Raw genomic sequence first — 21,588 nt, forward strand, 5'->3', positions numbered from 1 at the left:
AGGAGAACTCGCACCCTCTCCCTACGCCAGGACAGCGCTTGCAGCTGCGTCCTCAACTCGGAGGTCAGCCTGTCTGAAGAAGAGCTGGACATTTACACCCGCTTCGCTCACGTCTGGGGGCACTCACTGCAGGGACACAATTTGGAGGAGACCTCATGGGGCGGGAGGGGCCCAGGGAAATGGTCAGAACTGACTTTTTAGGGCTGAAAGCGTCAGGCTTTGGGACGCTTCGGGGTAAGACTGATCTGACTGCTGAAGACACGCGGGTCAGGGAGTATCCTCCCTCCTCCCGGGTCACCTCGTGAGGCGACAGCAGCCCGCGCCCCTGGGCTCCCCCTCGCTCCGCCCCCTGCCGCCAAGCAGGGAGCGGGCGCCGCCGGCGAGAGCCCTTCACGACAGTCCCGGCACTTTCCGGCCGGCCGCGCGCGGGCTGATGTGTCGGGGAGGCGGGGCTTAGGGCAGCGATTCCTCGCGACGCGACGCGACGCGACGCGACGCTCCCTGCTTGGGCGCTCGTGCGGTGGCCGTCTTCCCTCCGCGGACCCATGGCGGCGTCGGCCCGGTCCGCGCGGGGCCCGCCGGACTCACGTAGGCTCAAGAGTCCTCCCGTGCGACGGAGAGAGGGGCGCTGACTCAAAGGGGCGGGGGCGGTAGGATGCCCTGTGGGGCCCCGGGAAGGGGGTTGTGGAGCAAGCTTGCAGTCCCACTCGGGAGCTTTGCGGTGAGGGGACTGTGGTCTGAGCGGGGTTCTGGGAACTGGGAGATCCAGGAGAGGCTGCACGGCAAGGGTGTTTCCAGTAGTCAGAAATCAGTGGGAGAACCCTGGTAGGCAGAAACCCTGGGGCTGTTGGGGCCGTATTTTCTGTGATTTGGGGCGGAGCCGATTTTATTTATTTTTTTTAAAGATTTTTATTTATTTATTCATGAGAGACATACAGAGAGAAAGAGAGAGAGGCAGAGACACAGGCAGGGGGAGAAGCAGGCTCCATGCAGGGAGCCCAAGGTGGGACTGGATCCCGGGTCCCCAGGATCACGCCCTGGGCTGAAGGCAGGCCCTAAACCGCTGAGGCACCCAGGTGTCCCCCATGGGGCGGAGCCAGTTTTAAAGCACTTCCATCCCCACAGTTGCACACACACTTTGTTTGTTGCCTGCAGATAAAGTACAGAAAGACAAGGCTGGACAGTCTAAAGGGCCCAGTCAGGGCAGCGGAATGGGGAAGCTCTTGGGGTTTGAGTGGACAGATGTTTCCAGCTGGGGAAGACTGGTAACTCTGCTGAATCGACCAACGGATCCTGCCAGCCTGGCCGTCTTCCGTTTTCTCTTTGGTAAATCGAGTTTCTGGGAGGGGCCAGTGTGGTGGTGGGTGGGAGAATAACCATCCTCCCTTGTGCGTTTCTGGGTTACTTACTTAGTGACTTGCCTCCCTTTTCCCCAGACCTGAAGATATCCTGGAAGAGATCTTTGTGGAGTTTAGGATCAAATCCAGCATTGTCGCCCCTGATTAGGGTTTGGAGGCTACAAATGCCTTGATCTGAGGCCATAGGGAATACAGAGGCAGAGGAACAGAGACCCATCTTGCTTGTAGCCTGAAGTTGCCCAGTAACTACTCAGGACTAGGCCTCAGAGAAATAGCAGGTGTGACAGGGCAGACATTTTGGCTGTGACAACTTAATCCAGAGTTTCCTAACTCGGGCCACAGCATGTATGCTTGGAATTGGTTACAGATGTGGTGAGATCTTAGTCCCCGTAGCTCAACTGGTGGGCAGTTTTGCTCTCCAGGGGACATTTAGCAATATTTGTAGACATTTTTATTTGTCACAGATTGGGGGAAGGGAAATTGGCTACTGTTATCTGCTAAGGATCCAGGGATGTTGCTAAGTGACCTGCAATGCACAGGATAGTCCCTCCTGGCAAATAATTAACCAGCCCAAAATGTGAGTAGTCCTGAGGTTGAGAAACCCTGCCTTAACTGGAACTGGCTTCTTGACCTGAGTAGCCCCTTCTGTTTGCTCTAGTGTGGTAAGCCAAATACTGTTTTCTGGGTGTGCTGGGAAGCGGAGAAGGTTGAAATACACCACCTTAGAACACTTTTTCTGGGCTGGTAGGACAGACCTTAAATTATCAAATCCTAAAAAAAAAAAAAAAAAAAAATCAAATCCTGAACAGCTTTTTTAGCATTCTGTGCACTTTTCTCACTTAATTATCCTGGTAACCCTGTAGAATATTATGAGTCCCTTTCTCACATAGGGAATGAGGAATTGGCTCAGTGAGGTACAGTGGCCATCTGAGGTCACAAAACTGGCATAATGCCTAGCACAGAGTAGGCACTCAGTAATTATTATAAATTGAATGAATAAATGGCAGAGCCAGGGTTAGGTAAAAAGTCTGACCCTGGAGTTGAGTGCATCCAGCTATATTCCAGTATACTCTACTGCTTCCTTTGCTGAGGCCTAACAGCCCCTCCCTAACTGCCTTCTCAGGGCTGATGATGGTGTTGGACATTCCCCAAGAGCGGGGACTTAGTTCCCTGGACCGAAGATACCTGGACGGGCTGGATGTGTGCCGCTTCCCCTTGCTGAATGCCCTGCAACCACTACCACTTGACTGGATGTATCTTGTCTATACCATCATGTTTCTGGGTGAGGGAAAGTATGGGAGAGATGGGAGAATTGACTGGCCTCCCTAAAGCCCAGAAATACAAAGCATGCTGATGAATGACCAAAGTCTTGGGTTCATTATTTCCCTTCTGCTGTGACTCATAATTTCATCCTACTGACCTGTGTGTCATCTGAGTTGTGACCTCATAAGTCTTTTTTAAAGTATTAAAATAACATTTGATTTTTATTTGGTTTAACAATTATAAAATGTCCAGTGATTTTTCTTAATCCCACCCACAGCCTGTCCTGGGGGAGCTGGGCCTGTGGTGACCCTTTGACCTCTTAATCCTCTCCCTCACAAATCCCAGGGGCACTGGGCATGATGCTGGGCCTGTGCTACCGGATAAGCTGTGTGTTATTCCTGCTGCCATACTGGTATGTGTTTCTCCTGGACAAGACGTCATGGAACAACCACTCCTATCTGTATGGTTTGTTGGCCTTTCAGCTGACATTCATGGATGCAAACCACTACTGGTATGAATCTAGGGGAAAGGGGGAGGGGTTGGCTGGGTCAGGATGGTGACCAGTGGTAGGAGCCCGGTGAGGTCCTAGAATATGCCCCAGCAAGCATATTTTCAACCATGCTTTGTAAAGTGTGGTTACAGGGTCACACTTTGGATGAATTCGGGAGGGGGAAGGGTCAGTTAGGTTGGGGCACGTGGGATGACAAAAAACAAAATGGCTCCATTCCCACCCCCTCTACTCTTTCCATATCTCCCTAGGTGCCCTGATCTATCCACTTCCTGTAACCCATTTAGAAGAAGAGAAGACTAAAGCCAGACATAGATGTTTTCAGATACTTCAAGGGTGGTCATGTGGAAGAGGGAGCAGACTTCCTCTGTGTGAGCCCAGAGGGGCAGAGTTAGAGCCAAGAGTAGAAGTTGCTGTGAGGCAGAGTCATGTCAGAAGGAGAGGGCCCACCAGGGCTGCTCAGCAGTGCTGTCCTGGGAGGAGGTAACCCTCCCCAACCTCTGGCTTAGGTGACCATCTCTCAGGGGAGGTAGTGAAGTTATTTGGAGATAGGGTGGCAGAGCAGATGACCTCTAGGGATTCTTCCTATTAAGTGAAAAACAAATATGCAAATATGACATGTTAGTAAGATGAGTATAGGAGAAAAATCTCAAACGTTGACTTTGTTAGTGATTTATCAGTCATTAATTATGCCTATAGATACCCCTTTTGTAGACGTTTGTTTGTTTGTTTATTTAGATTTTATTTATTTATTCATGAGAAACACGCAGAGAGAGAGGCAGAGACAGGCAGAGGGAGAAGCAGGCTCCAGGCAGGGGGCCCGACACGGGACTTGATCCTGGATCACACCCTGGGCTGAAGGTGGCACTAGACCACTGAGCCACCCGAGCTGCCTTTTTGTAAACCTTTAAACTTGTTCAGAATGCCCAGCTCTGATAATATAAAATTAAGAGACAATTTTGACAGAATACTTCTGAAAAATTTCGTTTTTATAATTTTTCCACAATTTGAAAAAATACTTTTCCCTTACTGAGGGCTTTCCATTTGGTGAGGCACTAGACTAAACACTTAAAATTTTTCCTCATTACAATGCCATGAGGCCCATAGTGCTGCTCTATTTATAGAAGTGGAAGCTTAGGCCTAGGAAAGTACAGGATTTGCTTAAGGTCACCTATGAGGGTAAGAGACACAAGTGAGAATCCAGGTCTCCTTGACCATAGATTCCAGGTCTCTTAACCATAAGTGTAAGCTGCTCCTTCGCCAACTTCTCTGCTCAATCATTGTCTTCTTCAAACCTGCTTTGCTTCTGCCTCCCCAGAATGTGTCTAGTCTTAGTATCTTAGGCTTATCAGTTCTCTCTCAAGGTAAGCTGTTAGCAGGTACTTTCCAGCACTAGATCCTGGCATCTAGGTCTATAAAAAGTTTGCCTTAGATAATTTTTTTTTCTTAAATGCACTATGTATTTCCATACACCTTTACCTTTTTAAATACTCCCTCAAATTGATTATTTTTCAAATTCAATCATATTCTAGCATATTCTAGTAATCCTTTTCCTGATTTGTTACATGAAGACAAATTAATTTACTAACTAATGGTAAACATGGAACTGTTTGTTGTTATAACTCACTAGTAATCTTTCTGTTACAACTTAAAATGATCACTGTTAAATTTGCTCATATGATTCTCAAGAGCCTCAGAATAGCCCAGAGGTCGAGACAGGATATGGGAGATATCCCGGGATAGAAAATTACACTTAAAAACGAAAAGTAGAAATGTACTGGGCTAAGAAGTTCTCCTTAATCTTTATTTCCCTTGGTGCAGGTCTGTGGACGGCCTGCTGAATGCTCGTAAGCGGAATGCCCATGTGCCCCTTTGGAACTATGCCATGCTACGTGGCCAGGTATGGAATTTTAGGAAAGAGGGGAGTGTTCTTTGACAGCCACTGTCAGCATGGCCCTCCTGGTACTGTACTCCGCCTCCCTGGATCTTCCCTTTCTTCCCCTTTGCTGGAAAGCAAGGCTGACTGTTTCCAGTCCCCTAGTCTGTGGGTTCTCTCATTGCGTCATGGAAGGAGAGAACTTTTTCCCTGCTAGATTAGCATCATTATGAGAGATCCAGGCTTCATGACTTTCCCTGGTACCTAATACTGTGCCTGGCATTGATAGAATGTCAATAAATACTTGTTGGATGAGTGAATTGAATGAATCTAATCTTCCATAGGCCCTGAACTCTGATCAGAACGCATGTTATTTTTGATACTCTTAGAAAACAAGGTTCTTTTTGGTTTGAACGTTCATTTTACATTTTGCGATGGCAGATCTTCATTGTGTACTTCATTGCGGGTGTGAAAAAGCTGGACGCAGACTGGGTTGAAGGCTATTCTATGGAGTATCTGTCCCGGCACTGGCTCTTCAGTCCCTTCAAGTGAGTGGCAGTCAGGGCGGAGTTCTCACTGGGGCACAGGTGCACAGTGGGGGCCTCGCCTCCCTCGGGTCTGTCGTAATGGCTGCTGTTCCTGCTTTACCGGGATTTGCCACAGGCTTTCCTCTGTCCATTCATCTATCTATTCAGCAGAAGGCATAGTCAATGATACCAAAACATCTAGGTCCTCCCAGCCCCTGGGAGATGTACGGTATGGGCAAGAACGAAGGGAAAAAAAACTAAAAGAGGAAAGGAAAATCAGAATAAGGTGACTTGGTGAATGAGTTGGTGTTCTCAGCAGCCACCAAGGGTGGTGCCGTGCCTTGTGTGGCCACCCTAGCCTCTTGCCAGGATACCTTGGCCAGTGTACTGTCCATCTTCTAAGGCAGGCAGGGCACCTGGGTGGCTCAAGGGTTGAGTGCCTTTGGCTCAGGTTGTGATCTTGAGGTCCTGGGATTGAGTTCCATATCGGGCTCCTTACAAGGAACCTGCTTCACCCTCTGCCTGTGTCTCCTCCTCTTTCTGTGTCTCTCATGAATAAATAAATAATATCTTATTTAAAAAAAAGAAAAGGACGGTCAGCATCCTAGTCCTGACAAACCCATTGTTGCCAACTCTTTAAAAAACAGAGGTTTGCCTCTCGATTTCTGCCTTCCTCCCATTTTTTCATTCCTCATATTTTACTTTCTTTTTTCCTCTTCCCTGTTATTTTCCAGTTCCAAACATTTGACTTTACTATGTTAATTAGACATTTACCTTTTAAAGTTTCTTCTTTTATAACCTCCGTGAAGAATTGAAGAATCCACGCCCCACCCCCAAACACTCATTCTCAGTCAGATTTGCCCTAGGAAATCTGTCCTTGGTTATCACATATGGTATATTGAAAAAAATCGAACACCTAAAGTGTGTGGAAATGAAAGGTTCTTGGAAACTCTCCCATAGGTGTCTTCATGTGGAGTTCCTCTATCTGCCTACTGGGGTACTTCCTCTGGTGAGGACAGGGTGGCAGAGGTACCTTTGCTGTGAATGTGCTGGAAATGCTGGGTTCCCCAGTGGGCTGGTGCCTGACCTTTGATCTTTGTATCTGGTGTCTGCAGACTAGTATTGTCCGAGGAGATGACCAGTCTACTAGTGGTACACTGGTGCGGATTGCTGCTTGACCTCTCAGCTGGTTTCCTGCTCTTTTTTGATGCCTCGAGGTCCATTGGTCTCCTCTTCGTGTCCTACTTCCACTGCATGAATTCCCAGCTTTTTAGCATCGGTCAGTACCTGTGGTCTGGTAGGAGGTGGGAAGCCACAGGTGTGCAGGTGCGGACAGTGGGACACGGGGATGCAGTCCCTGAAATGGCAATAAACAGGCGGTGAGAACCAGGGCCTCTGGGCTCAGCTAGAATGTTGCCAAGTAAGGAATCTCGGGGAACTCCGACTACTCTAGCTAATAGCTTCTTTCATCACAAGTGGAATACTTGGGAGAGGTTTTTCAAAGGAGAGGGGGTTGAGGGGACTACCCATGTTCACCCCGCTGAACCCAGCATCTGAAACACTTATTTTCTCCCTGCTCTTTCCTAGGCATGTTCCCCTATGTCATGCTGGCCAGCAGCCCTCTCTTCTGCTCCCCTGAGTGGCCCCGGAAGCTAGTATCTCGATTCCCCGAAAGGCTGCAGGAGCTGCTGCCCCTCAAAGCTGCCCCTCAGCCCAGTATGTCCTGCGTGTATAAGAGGAGCCGGGCCAAAGGTGGCCAGAAGCCAGGGCTGCGCCATCGGCTCAGTGCTGCCTTCACCCTGCTCTACCTCCTGGAGCAGCTCTTCCTGCCCTATTCCCATTTCCTCACCCAGGTATGTGTGGGCTGGGGGTTAGCTGGGGAAGTGGCGGAGGGCAGAGCAGTAGGGGAAGTGTGGGGGCTGGTTTGCAAGCGCTGCGTTGGTTGAGGATGGAGTTAAATAGGAGAACTGTCGGGCTGATTGCTGCTGCCCTACCTTCTCAGGGCTATAACAACTGGACAAATGGGCTGTATGGCTATTCCTGGGACATGATGGTGCACTCGCGCTCCCACCAGCACGTGAAGATCACCTACCGGGACGGCCGCACTGGCGAGCTGGGCTACCTTAACCCTGGGGTAAGATGTGTGGTGCTGACCACTTAAGTTCCTCAGAGCTCCCTGGAGTGTCGGGGTCTGATTCCCTCCGAAACGTAATGATAAAACACATTTGGGTCCACTCCGCCCTTTCTCAGGAGCCAGGTTGACCGACCCTTCTTTTGTAGAAGTTGAAATACGGCAGTGCCGTTCATTTCCTTTGAATTGAAATTAGATTTAGGAAAGGTAAGTATAAAAAGCCTAGTAGTGAAAAATTCTTCCCCAAAGACGTTTAGGGGGGCTGGGGTGCATTTGTGTGTGTGTGTTTCCTGCTCAAAACAGGCACCAGGCAGGGATCTCTTAGTGCTGTTGGCAGTGCATTGCATGACCTATCCGAGAGGTGGATAATGATGAGGTGGGACTAATGTGGGGGTTTGGGGCAGGTATTCACGCAGAGCCGGCGATGGAAGGATCATGCAGACATGCTGAAGCAATATGCCACTTGCCTGAGCCACCTGCTTCCCAAGTACAATGTCACTGAGCCCCAGATCTACTTTGATATTTGGGTCTCCATCAATGACCGCTTCCAGCAGAGGTGGGCAAGGGGGACAGAGAAGGGGGAAATGGAAGTCCCACTCCTTTTGCCGAGACGAATAGCCCATGCTCCCCAGTGCTGTCTTGCTTGAAAGGCTGTCCTCTGGTGCATGTCCCTGTTCGCCTGGTTGTGGGCATAGCTGATTGCTTCCAGCAGGGGGCACCATCAACCAGAAGGAAAGGTAACTGACCTTTTTTTTTTTTTTTAAGCTGTTAACACAATTCTCAGGTGGCCACTAACTTTCATTCTTCCCTATGCTCCAGAATCTCTTTCTTCTTTCTCTGCCCTCAGACATGGTGACATAAGCCATTTCTTCTATCTGGAAACCCTGTTCCCTCTGTGTGGGAATAGTGATGAAAGGAACAAAACCAGAAATTCTGGTGAGTAGGTGGCTGTGGTCTCCTTAGAACATGGTTTTCTTTCCTAAGGATTTTTGACCCTCGTGTGGACATTGTGCAGGCCGCCTGGTCCCCCTTCCAGCGTACACCTTGGCTGCAGCCACTGTTGATGGACCTGTCTCCCTGGAGGACCAAGTTACAGGAAATCAAGAGTAGCCTGGACAACCACACAGAGGTGGTCTTCATTGCAGATTTCCCTGGTATGGAGGAAAGCAAAGAAAGCTTTGCTGCCTTTCTTTGTGGCTTCCTTGGCTGAGGACACTGCATGTGGCGAGGGGGATAGGGCATTCCTGGTGGGAGGAAGGTTCTTAAAACCTGACTGGTGGCAGCAGTAAAGGTGTGATGTCTCCATTCTGGCTGGGGGTGATTTTGTCTTCCATAAGATGGGATAGGGAACTTTGTTGCCCCTGGCAGGGCTGCACCTGGAGAATTTTGTGAGTGAAGACCTAGGCAACACTAGTATTCAGCTGCTGCAAGGGGAGGTGACTGTAGAGCTGGTGGCAGAACAGAAGAATCAGACTCTTCACGAGGGAGAAAAAATGCAGGTATTTCGCTGCAGTTAACAATGGCAGAAAAATTTAGATAAATGGAGTTAATTTATTATAGGCTTAAAAGGGAGATCAAAATGCAAGGGTCCTTGGGGCTGTGAACCTCTTTATCCAGGATTCCAGAAGTCAGTTCCTTTGGACTCTAAAACACAGAAGAAAGATGCCTTGGCGGGGCAGGGTGGGAGTGGATTGGGGTACGGTGGGTATTGTAGGAAGCCCGTAGGCTGCCGAGGGAAAGATCAGAGAGTGAAATATATCCATTTCTTCCCGTTTGTCAGCTGCCTGCTGGAGAGTACCATAAGGTGTATACGATATCACCCGGTCCTTCCTGCTACATGTACATCTACGTCAATACTACAGAGCTTGCACTGGAGCAAGACCTGGCCTATCTGCAAGAATTAAAAGAGAAGGTGGAGAATGGAACTGGTGAGTATATAAAGAGTTGGGCTGGGAAAGCTCCTGGTTATGAGAAATCGGGGTTGTGATTGAGGATCTAGCCATCAGAGAATGAACTTGAAGCTTCTGGCTGGTGAAAGGAGAATTCTAAAACAGAATGATCTCAGTGATTACTCTTTTTGCCATCTTCTGTGCAGAAACGGGGCCTTTACCTCCAGAGCTGCAGCCTCTGCTGGAAGGGGAAGTGCAAGGGGGCCCTGAGCCAACACCTCTGGTTCAGACCTTTCTTAGACGCCAGCGAAGGCTCCAAGAGCTTGAACGCCGGAGAAATACCCCATTCCATGAGCGGCTCTCCCGCTTCTTGCTGCGGAAGCTCTATATCTTTCGCCGCAGGTAAGTTTTACCCACAGCAGTACTGGTCATTATCATCAAGATGTTGGTAAGTTGGGTAACTTTTCTCTGGTAAAGGTAATGGGGCCAGGGGTAGGAGGATGGGACAGGACACACACTCCCAGGAAAGGACAGTCTTTTCATTGGGGAAAATCTTTTTCCCCCTCTCCAGTTTCCTTTCCCTGGTTTAATGGAAAGAGTAAATGACCTTTGTCTGATGGCCTGCTGTCTTGTTTTGCCTCATCCTGTCACCAATAATAGGATTATTCCTATTCCACTGTTGAATCCTTTACCAGACCATATAAAGAGTGGGATGCCCTTCCAGCTGGGATGGGTGGGTCACTGTGGGGATATTTTCACTTATGCCTAAATGAGAGGACGTAGGACCAGGGAATCCTAAGGGCTTTGGCAGGAATTCCTACATAGAAGCAGGAGTTTGGACTGTGTGGCCTTTTTCCTCTTTTTCAGCTTCCTGATGACTTGTATCTCACTTCGAAATCTGGCATTAGGTCGCCCTTCCCTGGAGCAGCTGGCCCAAGAGGTGACTTATGCAAACTTGCGACCCTTTGAGCCAGTTGGAGAGTCGGGTCATTCAAACACAGATTCTTCAAATTCTAATCCTTCTGAGCTGAATTCTGACCCTGTCCACTCAGAGTTCTGACTGGGGCAGATGTTGGATACAGATGTGGGAGCAACCAGTCATAGGACCATTAACCTATGCAGTGGAAATGTGAAGAAATGGTTATTTTAGACATTTTTCCTCCTTGTTTATAGTTCTTTTAAATTCAGAGAAGATATCTTAGAGGAGCCAAGGAAGTGAAGCAAGGATAAGATTTATCACATCAAGGTTGAGGGGTTAGGAGGGGTTTAAAATCAATATGAAAATGCCCTTCTAGGATAAGAAGGGGTAAGAGTCAGGTTTAAAGTGACTGGCCCCTTAGCGAAAAAGATTTAATGTACCATGATGACAATAGTGCCTGTTCTCAAGTTATTTGTTATATGCTAGACACTGTGTGACGCATTTTGCCTGTGTTACTGCATTTAGTCCTTACTGGCCATTAGCCCTATTTTACAGTTGGAAGAAGTGAGGCTCAGAGATAAATTTGCTCAAAGACAACACCTAATAAGAGATGTATTGATGGTTTGAATTTTGTCTGTTTGACTTAGGGTCGCATACCCTGCCTCTTGCAATTTGCAGAATCACTGACAATAATTATGAAATAGTGTAGACTAAAATTTGTCTTAGTTACAGGTAAGATTAAGATGGTGATTAAGTTCTGAATGCAGAGAGTAATTTTCTCTTCTCTCCTTCATTGTGCTTATTATGGGGACAGCCAGTTTTTCACTAGCAGCAATGAGAATAGGACAAAGATAAACTAATAAGGAAATTTAGATGATTGGTAGTAGTAGCTCTCTCAAGCTTAGTGTTAATTTAGCATTATTCTAGCCTTTGGTGAGAAGAAAGTGATGTGATGATGTAAGAATTAACCAAACTTGGTGATGGATTAGAACATGTTTGAAGTTATTTTGTAGGTTTGGATGCACAGGGTGTGATTGAGGAAGCACCTCAATTCCTTGGGCATTGGGCTAGCAAGTGAGAAATGCATAGAGAAAAAAGGAAAACCCAAAGGCTTCTATTTTGGGTGCTCATGGCCTCATAGCAAAGACTAGCAGTAAATTGGCAGTCCCAGTAATTTTGATAAAGAATTGCATCTCTTGTTTTCAGGTTTCTCTTCCCATGCCCCACCCCACGCCCACCTCTTCAGATAGTGGTTCTTTACTAGGCAGCTGCCTTCTCCCTATACACACTTCAGGATGATTATGCTGCTGCTTAGCTTGCTTCCTTGTGCCATATACCTATAGACCTAACTAGCTCCACTTGGGGATCTCACAAAGCTTTCACTCTGTCCTAGACAGAACTTCTGTTCATCCCCAACTCAGACCTGCATCTCCTTTACTAGTGAATGGCAACTGCATCTTTTTCTTTTTTCTTTTTTTTGTCATCTGAATCTTCAGCCTTGATTCATCCTTTTTTATCACCTTTCTTAAATTCCAAGTTGTATCAATTCTACCTCTTCAATCTATTCATCTCTACTACCTCTGTGTTCTTTCAGCCTTTATATTGGAATTCAGTTAAAAGGCCAGATCAGATGCAATTGTGCAGGTTGGGCCTGACCGGATTCCTACAAGGCATTTTGTGGGTTAGCTAGCCAGTAGCTGTGCCACAGGTTGGTAAGAGCAATGTGAGGGAAAGTGTTTTTTTAAGTTTTGTTGATCTCAGTGACAATATACTTTGGCACAATGTCCTTTGCCAGGGAGTTCAGCTCTATTTTGTTCCCCTGCGCTTGACCCCCAACTCTCCCACCCATTCATTACTTGACTGGTATGAAAAGTAGTTCATTAGGGAAAGGGACTCCTACCAAACTAGTTTTAATATAGGCAAGGATGCTATCCCAAAACCGTTAGTATGCCACCTTTTCTCCAATGAAAGTGTTGGGGTGAGATGCAGCAGAAAGGTGGTTATCTTGATACATTTAAGAAAAGCTCAAAGGAATAAATGAGTTCATTTCAGGAGGAATCTGGTCCTGTGCAGCAATTCTAGGAATGGGCTATCAATCTCCTTTTAGCCAGGCTTTAGTATTCCATTTCATTCTACTCCACTCCCAGCATTTGGATCTTTTATCCCTTGTCAAGTCATCCCTTCAAAACTTCATAGGTCATATTTCCTTCTAACCCAAACAGTTTAGGTTTATTCCATAACGTTGCGTACTTTTGATATTCAACCATTTGCAGTCACCATCACCTTGACACCTTGGTTGCTCTTCTTGGGGCTGGTTACTATTTATTCAACCTTAATTTTTTTGTTACACAGAAGACAGGCCTTTACAAAGATCCTTCTTAGTTTAGAGCTTCTCAAGGTACGGCATCTTCCTAGCAAATATTGAACCTAACCTTAATTTCTCTGGTGCTATCCCACCAGCCAATGGGCAGCCAGCTCATCCCCAATTCCGTTTGGCCAGCCATGTTGCTATTTGACAGCAACACATTGTTCTCTAAAAAAATTGAGACTTTCACTCAAGATTGGTTTGCCTCTTCTCCCAACATAGTTTAAGCCTCCAAATAAGTGTAATCAAGCATTGAGTCATTACAGGTCAATTAAAAAGGTTGAACCACCACTTACTTCATACATGCCAGTGTAAACATGTGCCAAGTGGCTGCTGTACTTTAGCTCCTAGGCTTAAAAAGGGATGGTTCAAGGTCTTGTGTAGTAAACCTCTACAAGAATAAAGGCTTTAGAAACGTACAGCATCTTCACTAATTTGATGTTCAAATTTCCACTTTAACATAAAATGGATGTTTTGTAAGCCCCTTACCACTCTTCAAAAATTTTGCCAACTGTGTGTCACCTGCCGCCTTTAACATGTGTTTATAATAAAGGGATTAATACTTAAGGCACAAAAACTCATTTTGTTTTTCCACATTGAAAAGCTAAAAAGGAATGGGTTTAAGATTGAACATTCCCATTCCATGTTTTAGGTCCTTAATCAGGCAATTTTAAGACATTGGCAGCTCAGTGGCTGCTGCAATAAGCACATATGGATTTTGACCATTGCATCAGCCAAAATGGCAATGATGGATGAACACCTCAAATTTTGGGCATTTTTCTTAGTGCTAGGTATGAATTTACAAACCTGTTAAAATGTTTGCAGTAATGGATGAAAGGAGTTGAGGTAATTTCCCTGAACCAGGCAAAAGATTACAATTATTCAGGGATAAAGAATATGTTCTCAGAGCATATGCATACCAAAACACTTTTAAAGAATAATGGACACAGTTAAGGTAGAACCTAGCATTTTATTTAGATCTTCATTAAACTGTTGGAATTGAGAACCAGACATACGTAATAAACCTCCAAAAATAGATCCTGAAAGGCACTTTCTGCTTAGGGCAAGCAGTCATGGAATAAGCATGTAAACAAGCTGGCTTCTCTGTACCACACCAGCCAAGTCAGCTTTCTCCATGGCCAGCCGCACCAGCTCTGCCCTCCCTTCTGTTAACACCAGCCAGACCCCCTGTAGGTCTAACCCAAGGTTTTTCTGTAGGACACCTTGGCCTACCTGGGAATGCTGGAAAACATGTTGTTAAAGGAATCATGGTGTTGAGGAAAAAAAAAAATCTTTTAAAAGCTGCCATCTGAGGTGATGGCTTCTCTGTACTTACGCCATACCCCAGAATACAATAAATAAGCAATTAGAAAATGTTCAAGTATGAAGGGATTTCCTCCTCCCCGCCAAAAGCACTGCTCTCTGAAGGAAGCTGGTTTCTCTGTAGCTACACCAGCTGTTCAGAAAGCTCATTGGACCTGGTTTTGAAAATAAAACAAAGTTAAAACCCTGGGAGGAATTATTGTGCAGTGTGGAGTACTCAGTCTTTCTTATAAAGAAAAAAAAAAAGTTATCTGGTACCAAAGTGTGCAACCTACAGACCCTCAGGTACTGCCCTGTGACTTCTCTGTATGACATCACAAGGGTGCCAAGTGCCTGTTTTTCTAGAGCTAGGAGTTGGTGGTTTGGCTAGTGCTGAAACCATGCATAGGATTGGTTTACTAAGTAAAAACCTTATTACGTACGTCCTCCAAAAGACAGCTGGAAAGTGGAGAGATTTTGATTTGGTGCTATTTAAGAGATGGCAATTAAGAGCATAAGCACCAGGGAGATGGTTTAATGGTAACTGCCTTTTTTTTTTTTTTTTTAATGTCAGGCTAGAGCTCCAACTGGAACTTGCGTTACATGCAAGAATGATTGGATAGGGAACACTCCCTGACAAAGAGCTACATAATTAGAAATGGATCAAGTTATAGGGAGGATAAGGGAAGGCTTCACATTCATAATAGAGCTCAAGACATTACAAATTCATGCTGACAGGGCTATGGCATTGCCAGACAGAGGCTATAATGGAACTACAAGTACTTTACGTGCACATTACAGGACATTTTCAGCATTTGGTGGGGAAGTCAATGCAATTAGGATTTTAGAAGGTTGGGTGATAGGGCACAAAGGTTCAATTTCAAAAAGCATTATTTACTACAGTGTTGTTGGTTTGTTTCTAGGCAGTTACATGGATCACCTATGCTCACTAAATTCATTATAATGGTGAACAAAACACCTAGGGACAGAATAGCAAGCCCAACTTACAGTCCCCCACACAAGCTAAAATTCATGTCATTGACTAGAGTGACTGCAACTGATCAGGAGCTGAAAGAGGACAGGAAAATTTAGGAAGAAGGGCCCTTTCCCTCAGAGCTTGAAGGCTTCTCTGTAGCCTACGCCAACAAGTCTGGGGAAAAAAGGCTAACACTTTCAATATTTAAGCTTTTTGGGTACTTCCCATGGGAAGCTGTCCCTACCAAAGTGGCCATAGGCTGCAGTCCTCTGATAAATTGGCTTCTTCAGATCCAGATCCCTGGAATATACAAGTCCGTAACTTAATATGTAGCATTCAATTAAAATAAAGCAAAACAATCAGCAAGACTCATTTTCAAGAGTTCTGGCAAATGAGTTCAGTTCTCTGGGGTTTGCTAGGAAAAAAGTTTGTGGCAGAAGTGTTTGTTACTTCCCTGGTGTCCAAACTCCTCGCACAGTCCTTATTAGTAACTATAGTTCTTGTTTTTCCATCCTTGGCTCAACAAATATGAAAACTTGTCATTATTCTGAGAAATTCCAAGTATCAAAAGCTCATCTGAGATTATGGCATACTTACCAAGGTCCCATGCCCACACCCTGTTTATTTTTATAGCAGCCTTGATATCCCACTTAACTGTACACTAATTTCTTTTAGGTAAAATACACATCCTTAAATAACACAAGCACAAATCCCCGTATCAAATGTGGAAGACTTTCTTTTTAGGGTGGTTAGGGTGGTTAGTCTAAGCCATGGAACACTGTTAATTTTAGATTTTTCTTAATATAAGCCTTTACTAAAGGCAATTTAAAGATAACATCAACAGTTCCAGGAATTAAAACATTTCCCCACTTGAGTCTTCACACCTTCACCTTCTCGGATTTGAATATATCTCCTATATACACACGCACCCACACCCTCATTTTTCACTAGCAATAGGCTTTACCATCTTTACCTGACAATGACCCCAGGGCGGAGGTCAAAATTCTTCTTCACAATCTCTAATAACTCTCTCTCACTCTTCTGAGAGGTGCCATAATGGAAAATGGAGATAGACAATGGATGAGAAACTCCAATAGCATAAGAGACCTAAAAGGATTCAAATGTCATAAGAGTCAGTGATTAAAAGACCCACACAGTTATGTAACATGCTGGCATTTAAAAAAGAAATACTACGCTAAATGCCCTCCCACTTGCATGCCTTTCTAGTCACTCCCAGTTATATAAAAGAGTATATACCTGAACAAGAACCCTTCTGCACAGACCTCCTTTAACAAGGGATTTTGCCACCCAACGAGCAGCGTAAGCAGCTGAACGGTCCACCTTGGTATAATCCTTTCCTGAAAAGGCACCACCTCCATGAGCTCCCCAACCGCCGTAAGTGTCCACAATGATCTTCCGGCCAGTCAAACCAGCATCACCCTGAAATTACAGGATTTAAGTCACTTTATACCTAGTGCTTTCCAATAAATGGTTCTAGGTCGGGTTTGTTAAACACCTATTCTCTGTCACTCAAATATCCTCAGAAGATTCACATGCAGACTTATAAAAATCCAGAAAAAGGTGGTAGTAGCCAAATCTGCAAGTAACCGTTACAGAACTCAAAAAAAGTAAATGGAATTGTATTATAAAGCCTTACCTGAGGCCCACCAATAACAAATCTGCCACTTGGCTGTAGATGATAGATTGTATCCTCATCAAGGTATTTTGCAGGTACAACAGCTTTGATGACTTTTTCCTTTAGGGCATCCCTCATCTCATCAAGACAAACCTCTTCATCATGCTGAACAGATATAACAATTGTATGGACTCTGATGGGAAGCACAGCACCTCGATCCTGCATGTACTGCACAGTCACCTTGAAGGCAAAGCACATGACCAGAACATCAATTTATTAGACAGGACAGAGAACCAAGACAAAGCTAAGTTATAATACAAAGGATAAATACTGTTTTTTCTCAGCTTTAAACAACTTTACTGACGTTCTGGGCCAATGCAATCCAGGTTTATAATCATCACTTACTTGAGTTTTAGAATCTGGGCGTAACCAAGGCAAAGTACCATTGCGGCGTAGTTCAGCCAGTTTTGCATTAAGCTTGTGTGCTAAGACAATAGTTAAAGGCATACATTCCTCAGTTTCATCAGTGGCATAACCAAACATCAAACCCTAAAAAAGGAAAAAGTCACCAATGTGATCAGTCCAAGCTTCAGAATTTAATGATAGAAGAGATGCAGACAGACTCTATACCAAGGTACCTGGTCCCCTGCACCAATGTCTTCCTCGTTCCGGTCAAGATGAACACCTTGAGCAATATCTGGTGACTGTTGCTCCAAGGCTACCAGCACATTACAGGTCTTGTAGTCAAACCCTAAAAACAAAACAATACCTTAAAAAGAAAAAAAAAGGAGCCATGGCAATACCTATGCCTTCTATTTACAAGTATCTGGAATTTTAACTACTACTAAAGAAATCAAATCCAGATACCCCCCTCCCCCCACACACACTTTTCAATAGTGTTTCACTCATTTTAACAAAAAGACCTACACTAGTACTTGTTTTCATTAACTGAAAAAAAAAAATATGCAGGATTTTTGCTTTTATGAAAAAACTATGTACTAACAACGTATGTCTATTGTAAAAGTGAAGCCTTGCTTTGCATTGTTTCGGCCTACAAATTTCTTAAGAAATGTCCTATTTTTGGATGAGGGGAAACCTGTAGCAACACTTAGAACTTTCAGAGAACAGGGCTGGAACAAAAGGGATAATAACACTGTACAACTGGAATTACAGGTTAGCAGGAACTAAGAGCTAAAGAGGGTTGAAAATATTTGGGAAAATGAGCTTAGAAAAGCCAACTCCTTAAAACACACCTTTGGAAGAATCATCATATCCAATGTGTTTAATGGCTTCACGAACCACTTTCTGGTAGTCAACAGCAGCTCTGGACGTAATTTCCCCAGCAAGAAGGATCATTCCAGTTTTAGCAACAGTTTCTAATAAAAGATAAGTTCACACTCAGATGTCACTCTTACAAAGTAGTTTTCTTGATGTTACCTTGATAAGCAGTGTTTAGAACCTACCACAAGCCACTTTGGCATCAGGGTCCTGCTGAAGGTGGGCATCAAGGACAGCATCACTGATCTGGTCACAAATCTTATCTGGGGGAAAAAGAAATTCCTGGCTCAATCTCTTTATCTTATCAATGGAAGTAGGTCATGCAGCCTTATAATTACTGCTGTACAGATCTTTGGGAGAGCTTTTAAAAATTGTGGTAAAACCTACAGAATGTAAGATTTACCAATTTAACCATTTTCAATCATACAATTCAATGGTATTTCAAGTACGGAGATCTTAACCGCTGTCTAATCAAAGCAGAGCTTTACCAGAAACCATGTGCCTGAAGAATAAACGCTGGATATAATGCTGCATATTACTTGAAAACTTGACACCAGTCTTAATATAGATGAACCACAAGCTCACCGACTCAGATTAGCCAGAATGCCCAACACGTTTAATACACTTAACCTGTGATACATGCACCTTAACCTTTGAAGGACTTCATCCCATCTCTAAAGTATTTCAAACATTTTGAAAAATTAAGTTCCCAGGCAATACAATTTCCACTGTTAACTAAGTACAGGCACATAATTGAAATTAATCAAATTAAAGCAGAATAGTTTATATTCAAATCCCAAAGCAAAGCTGGGAAACATTTCACTCTACAGTGTTATTCTTCAAGGACAATCATACTTACATTTTATCCCCCAAATTTAAAGTCTTCATTATAAATCTAACCAACCAGAAAGTTGGAACTTTTTTTTCCTTGTTATCAATTTCTCCCTGATCCTAAGGAACACTAATCAGAGCAACAAAAGATAATGTCAATTGAAGAGTCAAAAACAATGAAAGGACACTTTACAAACAGAAGGAATAAAATATTTATTTTGCCAGAGGTGTAGTCCAGGAACATGAGCTGAACAAACTGAAAAATATCCAAATGTATTTTGAATCCTTCTTTCCCCACTGTATTGCCATCTATTAAAAAGTGAGAGAACAGAAATACCTCCCCCTGAGCTACCACTTTCCTGAATTTTCTACAACCATCCGTAACTAAAGCAAAATGTATATCGCAGTCAAGTGGGAAGGTCAAGGCTTATTTTATGAACTGCTATAAATGCCTGTGACTTAAGTGATTATATTAATAAAAGGTGGGTCAAATATGTGTGAAGTTCTTAACACTGAGGGAAGGTGGGTAACCCACACCAGAACACCTGACCTTCCCTAATCAGGATCTTGATGTCTGTCCTCTCCTACACCACTAGGCTGATGCTTGTGGGATTTCATCAGAGGCACAGTAGACTTAGTATACAGAAATGGATCCTTAAAACCATTCGACTAGATAACTATGTCATCCTGGTTATCCTAAGAAAAGGCAGAACCAATAGAGCTAAATAGTGATCTTCATCAGATGATGTTTTCAGGCTGAGATTCAGAGTTCCTTGAAATAGCTTCACTCGTTCACGTGTAAATTGATCTCCATAATGGCGGACTAGTGGACAAAGCCCGGAGAAGGAACTGTTCGGTAAAACCTTGCCTGACGGTAAAGCACCAAAGACTTTAAAGGGAAATCCAACGCAATGACAGCTTACGCTTAATTCATGCTTCCTATCCTTTTCAAACGCCATCCAAATAAGGAAAGGCCTTCCCCAACCTGCGCTATATTTAGTTGGAGGCTGTCACCTTGACGGCAAGGCCATATATTGCCGAAGGGCACGGCCAACGTCTTCTGGGAGCCGTAATGGCCCAAAACAAGGAATTAACGGAAACGGGAGCCATCCGGTGGCCTGGGCCCCCTCGTCCGCACACCCGAGCGCGCCGGTAGCCAGACGGCTCCCCCTAGCCCAGATGCCACATGCGGCAAACACGTGGTTGCGGCTGCAATGCGGGGCGCGCGCTCCCGAGGCCCGGACGCGAGCGCTCGGGGCCGGCGGCCCACTCGAGGACTTTCAGACGGCGGGGCGGAGATGAGGAAATAGTGCCCTCCCCGAGTGGAGCACAGCTGCCCCGGCCCCCGCCCTTCTCGTTTTCTGGAATCTTCCGCATGCCGAGGCGCGCGGCCGGATGGGAGGAGAGGAGAGGAGGGAAGGGGGAGGGGAGCGGCGGCCACGCGCTCGGCACCGGCGGCGCCACGAGGAAAGCGCGCGGCCGCCGCTCTTCCCACCGCCCGCCGGGCGAGGGCAACCAGCGTGGGCACTGCCACCTGCGGGGCCCGGCCGGCCCGGCCCGGCCCACGCCCCGCCCCTCACTTCGCTCCAGGGCCCGTCACCTCACCTGGGTGGCCTTCCCCCACAGACTCTGAAGTGAAGAGGAATGTGCCCTCCTCGATGAACGCCTCGTGAAAGCCGTTGAGCTGCCCGTTCATGTTGGTGTTCGTAGCGGTGAGCGTAAGTGGCGTTGAGAAAAAAGGGAGCGGCGAGGCGACGACTGCGAAATGCACAAGCAGAAGACAGCGTCCTACCGAGCTCGGGCGGGCGGCGCGGAGCAAACGAGGCGGCGGGCGATGCGGCCCCGTATTTATACACAGCGCCCGCGCGCGCCCGGCCCGGACCCCGCCCCCCGGCGCCGCGCGCCAATGCGCCACTCGCGCGGGGGTAGGCAGAGGGGCGGGGCGCGGCAGGGGAGCCCGGGCTGAACCACCCTGCGGGGCAGGGGGAGCGAGCGGAGGCGACGCGACCCTCCTGCGGGTGTTTAGTTACCCTGAGCACTTCTAACAAGGGGCTCGGTGGACAGGCGAGTGGGTGGGGCCCCTGTACCCTTCCGATCCGAAGTGGGAGGAAAAGCGCGGAGGACTTAGTGCGCCCGTTCCCCTTGCGGGGACATGGCACCTCCCTTCCGACCGTTGATCGGGCTATCTGTCCGCGAGGCCGCGTCCCCCGGCGGCGGCGGCGAGAATCGGCCGAGGTTTTGTCCTCAGGCTCGGCCGGGAGGGTCTTTCCGGGCACCCCCCCCCCCCCGCCCGCCTTTAGATGTCCTGGCGGCGGGGAGCCTGGGGCCCTCGGCCCTGAGACAGTGGCCATCTTGGCTGGTCAGCGCGCGTCACTTCGCACGGCCCCACTCCTGCTGGCGGCTGGAGGTCCTGAGGGTTGCTACGGATTTCGTGCTTAAGGCCTCGATGGTGAAAAATGGCCGAAAAGCAGAATAACCAGAGTTCTGCCATCGATGTAAACCATTGCCCTCGTACTTCCACGCCAGCGCTAAAGTTTCCGAGAGAGGCCCTTGCCCTTTGTGGCTCGTGCAGCGAGGCCCGCGCTCCGGCCCCTTCAGCCCCCGCCTTCTCGGCCCAAGAGTGATCCATGTGGAGGGTGTCCTTTCAATCCTCTGTTGAGGAGACTGTTGGACTTTTTACTTGAGGGGAAAAGCCTTGTGTTAGCCTTTGTAAGTGAGTAGGCAAATGT

At 46.4% G+C, this 21,588-nt stretch overlaps 2 protein-coding genes across 4 annotated transcripts; one reads left to right on the forward strand and one right to left on the reverse strand.

Annotated features, from left to right (window-relative positions):
* Positions 1-445: 445 nt before the first annotated feature.
* Positions 446-13,413, forward strand: GGCX (gamma-glutamyl carboxylase). Of its 3 annotated transcripts, none has more exons than XM_038561579.1 (15): positions 446-588; positions 1,156-1,326; positions 2,482-2,640; positions 2,967-3,132; positions 4,951-5,029; positions 5,447-5,553; positions 6,648-6,811; positions 7,120-7,385; positions 7,535-7,666; positions 8,068-8,219; positions 8,648-8,817; positions 9,032-9,162; positions 9,444-9,591; positions 9,759-9,954; positions 10,420-13,413. In XM_038561579.1, the coding sequence occupies exons 1-15, from the start codon at positions 546-548 to the stop codon at positions 10,610-10,612; spliced, it is 2,277 nt and encodes a 758-aa protein (XP_038417507.1). In that variant the 5' UTR covers positions 446-545; the 3' UTR covers positions 10,613-13,413. The 3 variants fall into 3 exon arrangements, with proteins under 3 accessions (XP_038417507.1, XP_038417508.1, XP_038417509.1); XM_038561580.1 differs by having other exon boundaries at positions 511-650; positions 10,420-10,612; XM_038561581.1 differs by lacking the exons at positions 446-588; positions 1,156-1,326; positions 2,482-2,640 and adding an exon at positions 3,381-3,612 and having other exon boundaries at positions 2,979-3,132.
* A 373-nt stretch (positions 13,414-13,786) lies between these two features.
* Positions 13,787-20,662, reverse strand: MAT2A (methionine adenosyltransferase 2A). The gene is given in 9 exon segments (NM_001287067.1): positions 13,787-15,414; positions 16,088-16,221; positions 16,372-16,554; positions 16,772-16,990; positions 17,156-17,299; positions 17,389-17,501; positions 18,004-18,126; positions 18,214-18,291; positions 20,465-20,662. Coding segments are annotated over 9 exon segments (1,188 nt in total). The 5' UTR covers positions 20,556-20,662; the 3' UTR covers positions 13,787-15,311.
* Between the last annotated feature and the right edge of the window lie 926 nt (positions 20,663-21,588).

This window comes from Canis lupus, chromosome 17 (genome assembly GCF_011100685.1).
Source record: "Canis lupus familiaris isolate Mischka breed German Shepherd chromosome 17, alternate assembly UU_Cfam_GSD_1.0, whole genome shotgun sequence".
NCBI classification, from domain to species: domain Eukaryota; kingdom Metazoa; phylum Chordata; class Mammalia; order Carnivora; family Canidae; genus Canis; species Canis lupus.

Coding starts and splice junctions, on each gene's coding strand:
- GGCX (XM_038561579.1), top strand. CDS start 546: ATGGCGGCGTCGGCCCGGTCCGCGCGGGGCCCGCCGGACTCAC. Junction 5,554..6,647: donor TGGCTCTTCAGTCCCTTCAA/GTGAGTGGCAGT, acceptor TGGTGTCTGCAG/ACTAGTATTGTCCGAGGAGA. Junction 8,818..9,031: donor CTTCATTGCAGATTTCCCTG/GTATGGAGGAAA, acceptor TGCCCCTGGCAG/GGCTGCACCTGGAGAATTTT.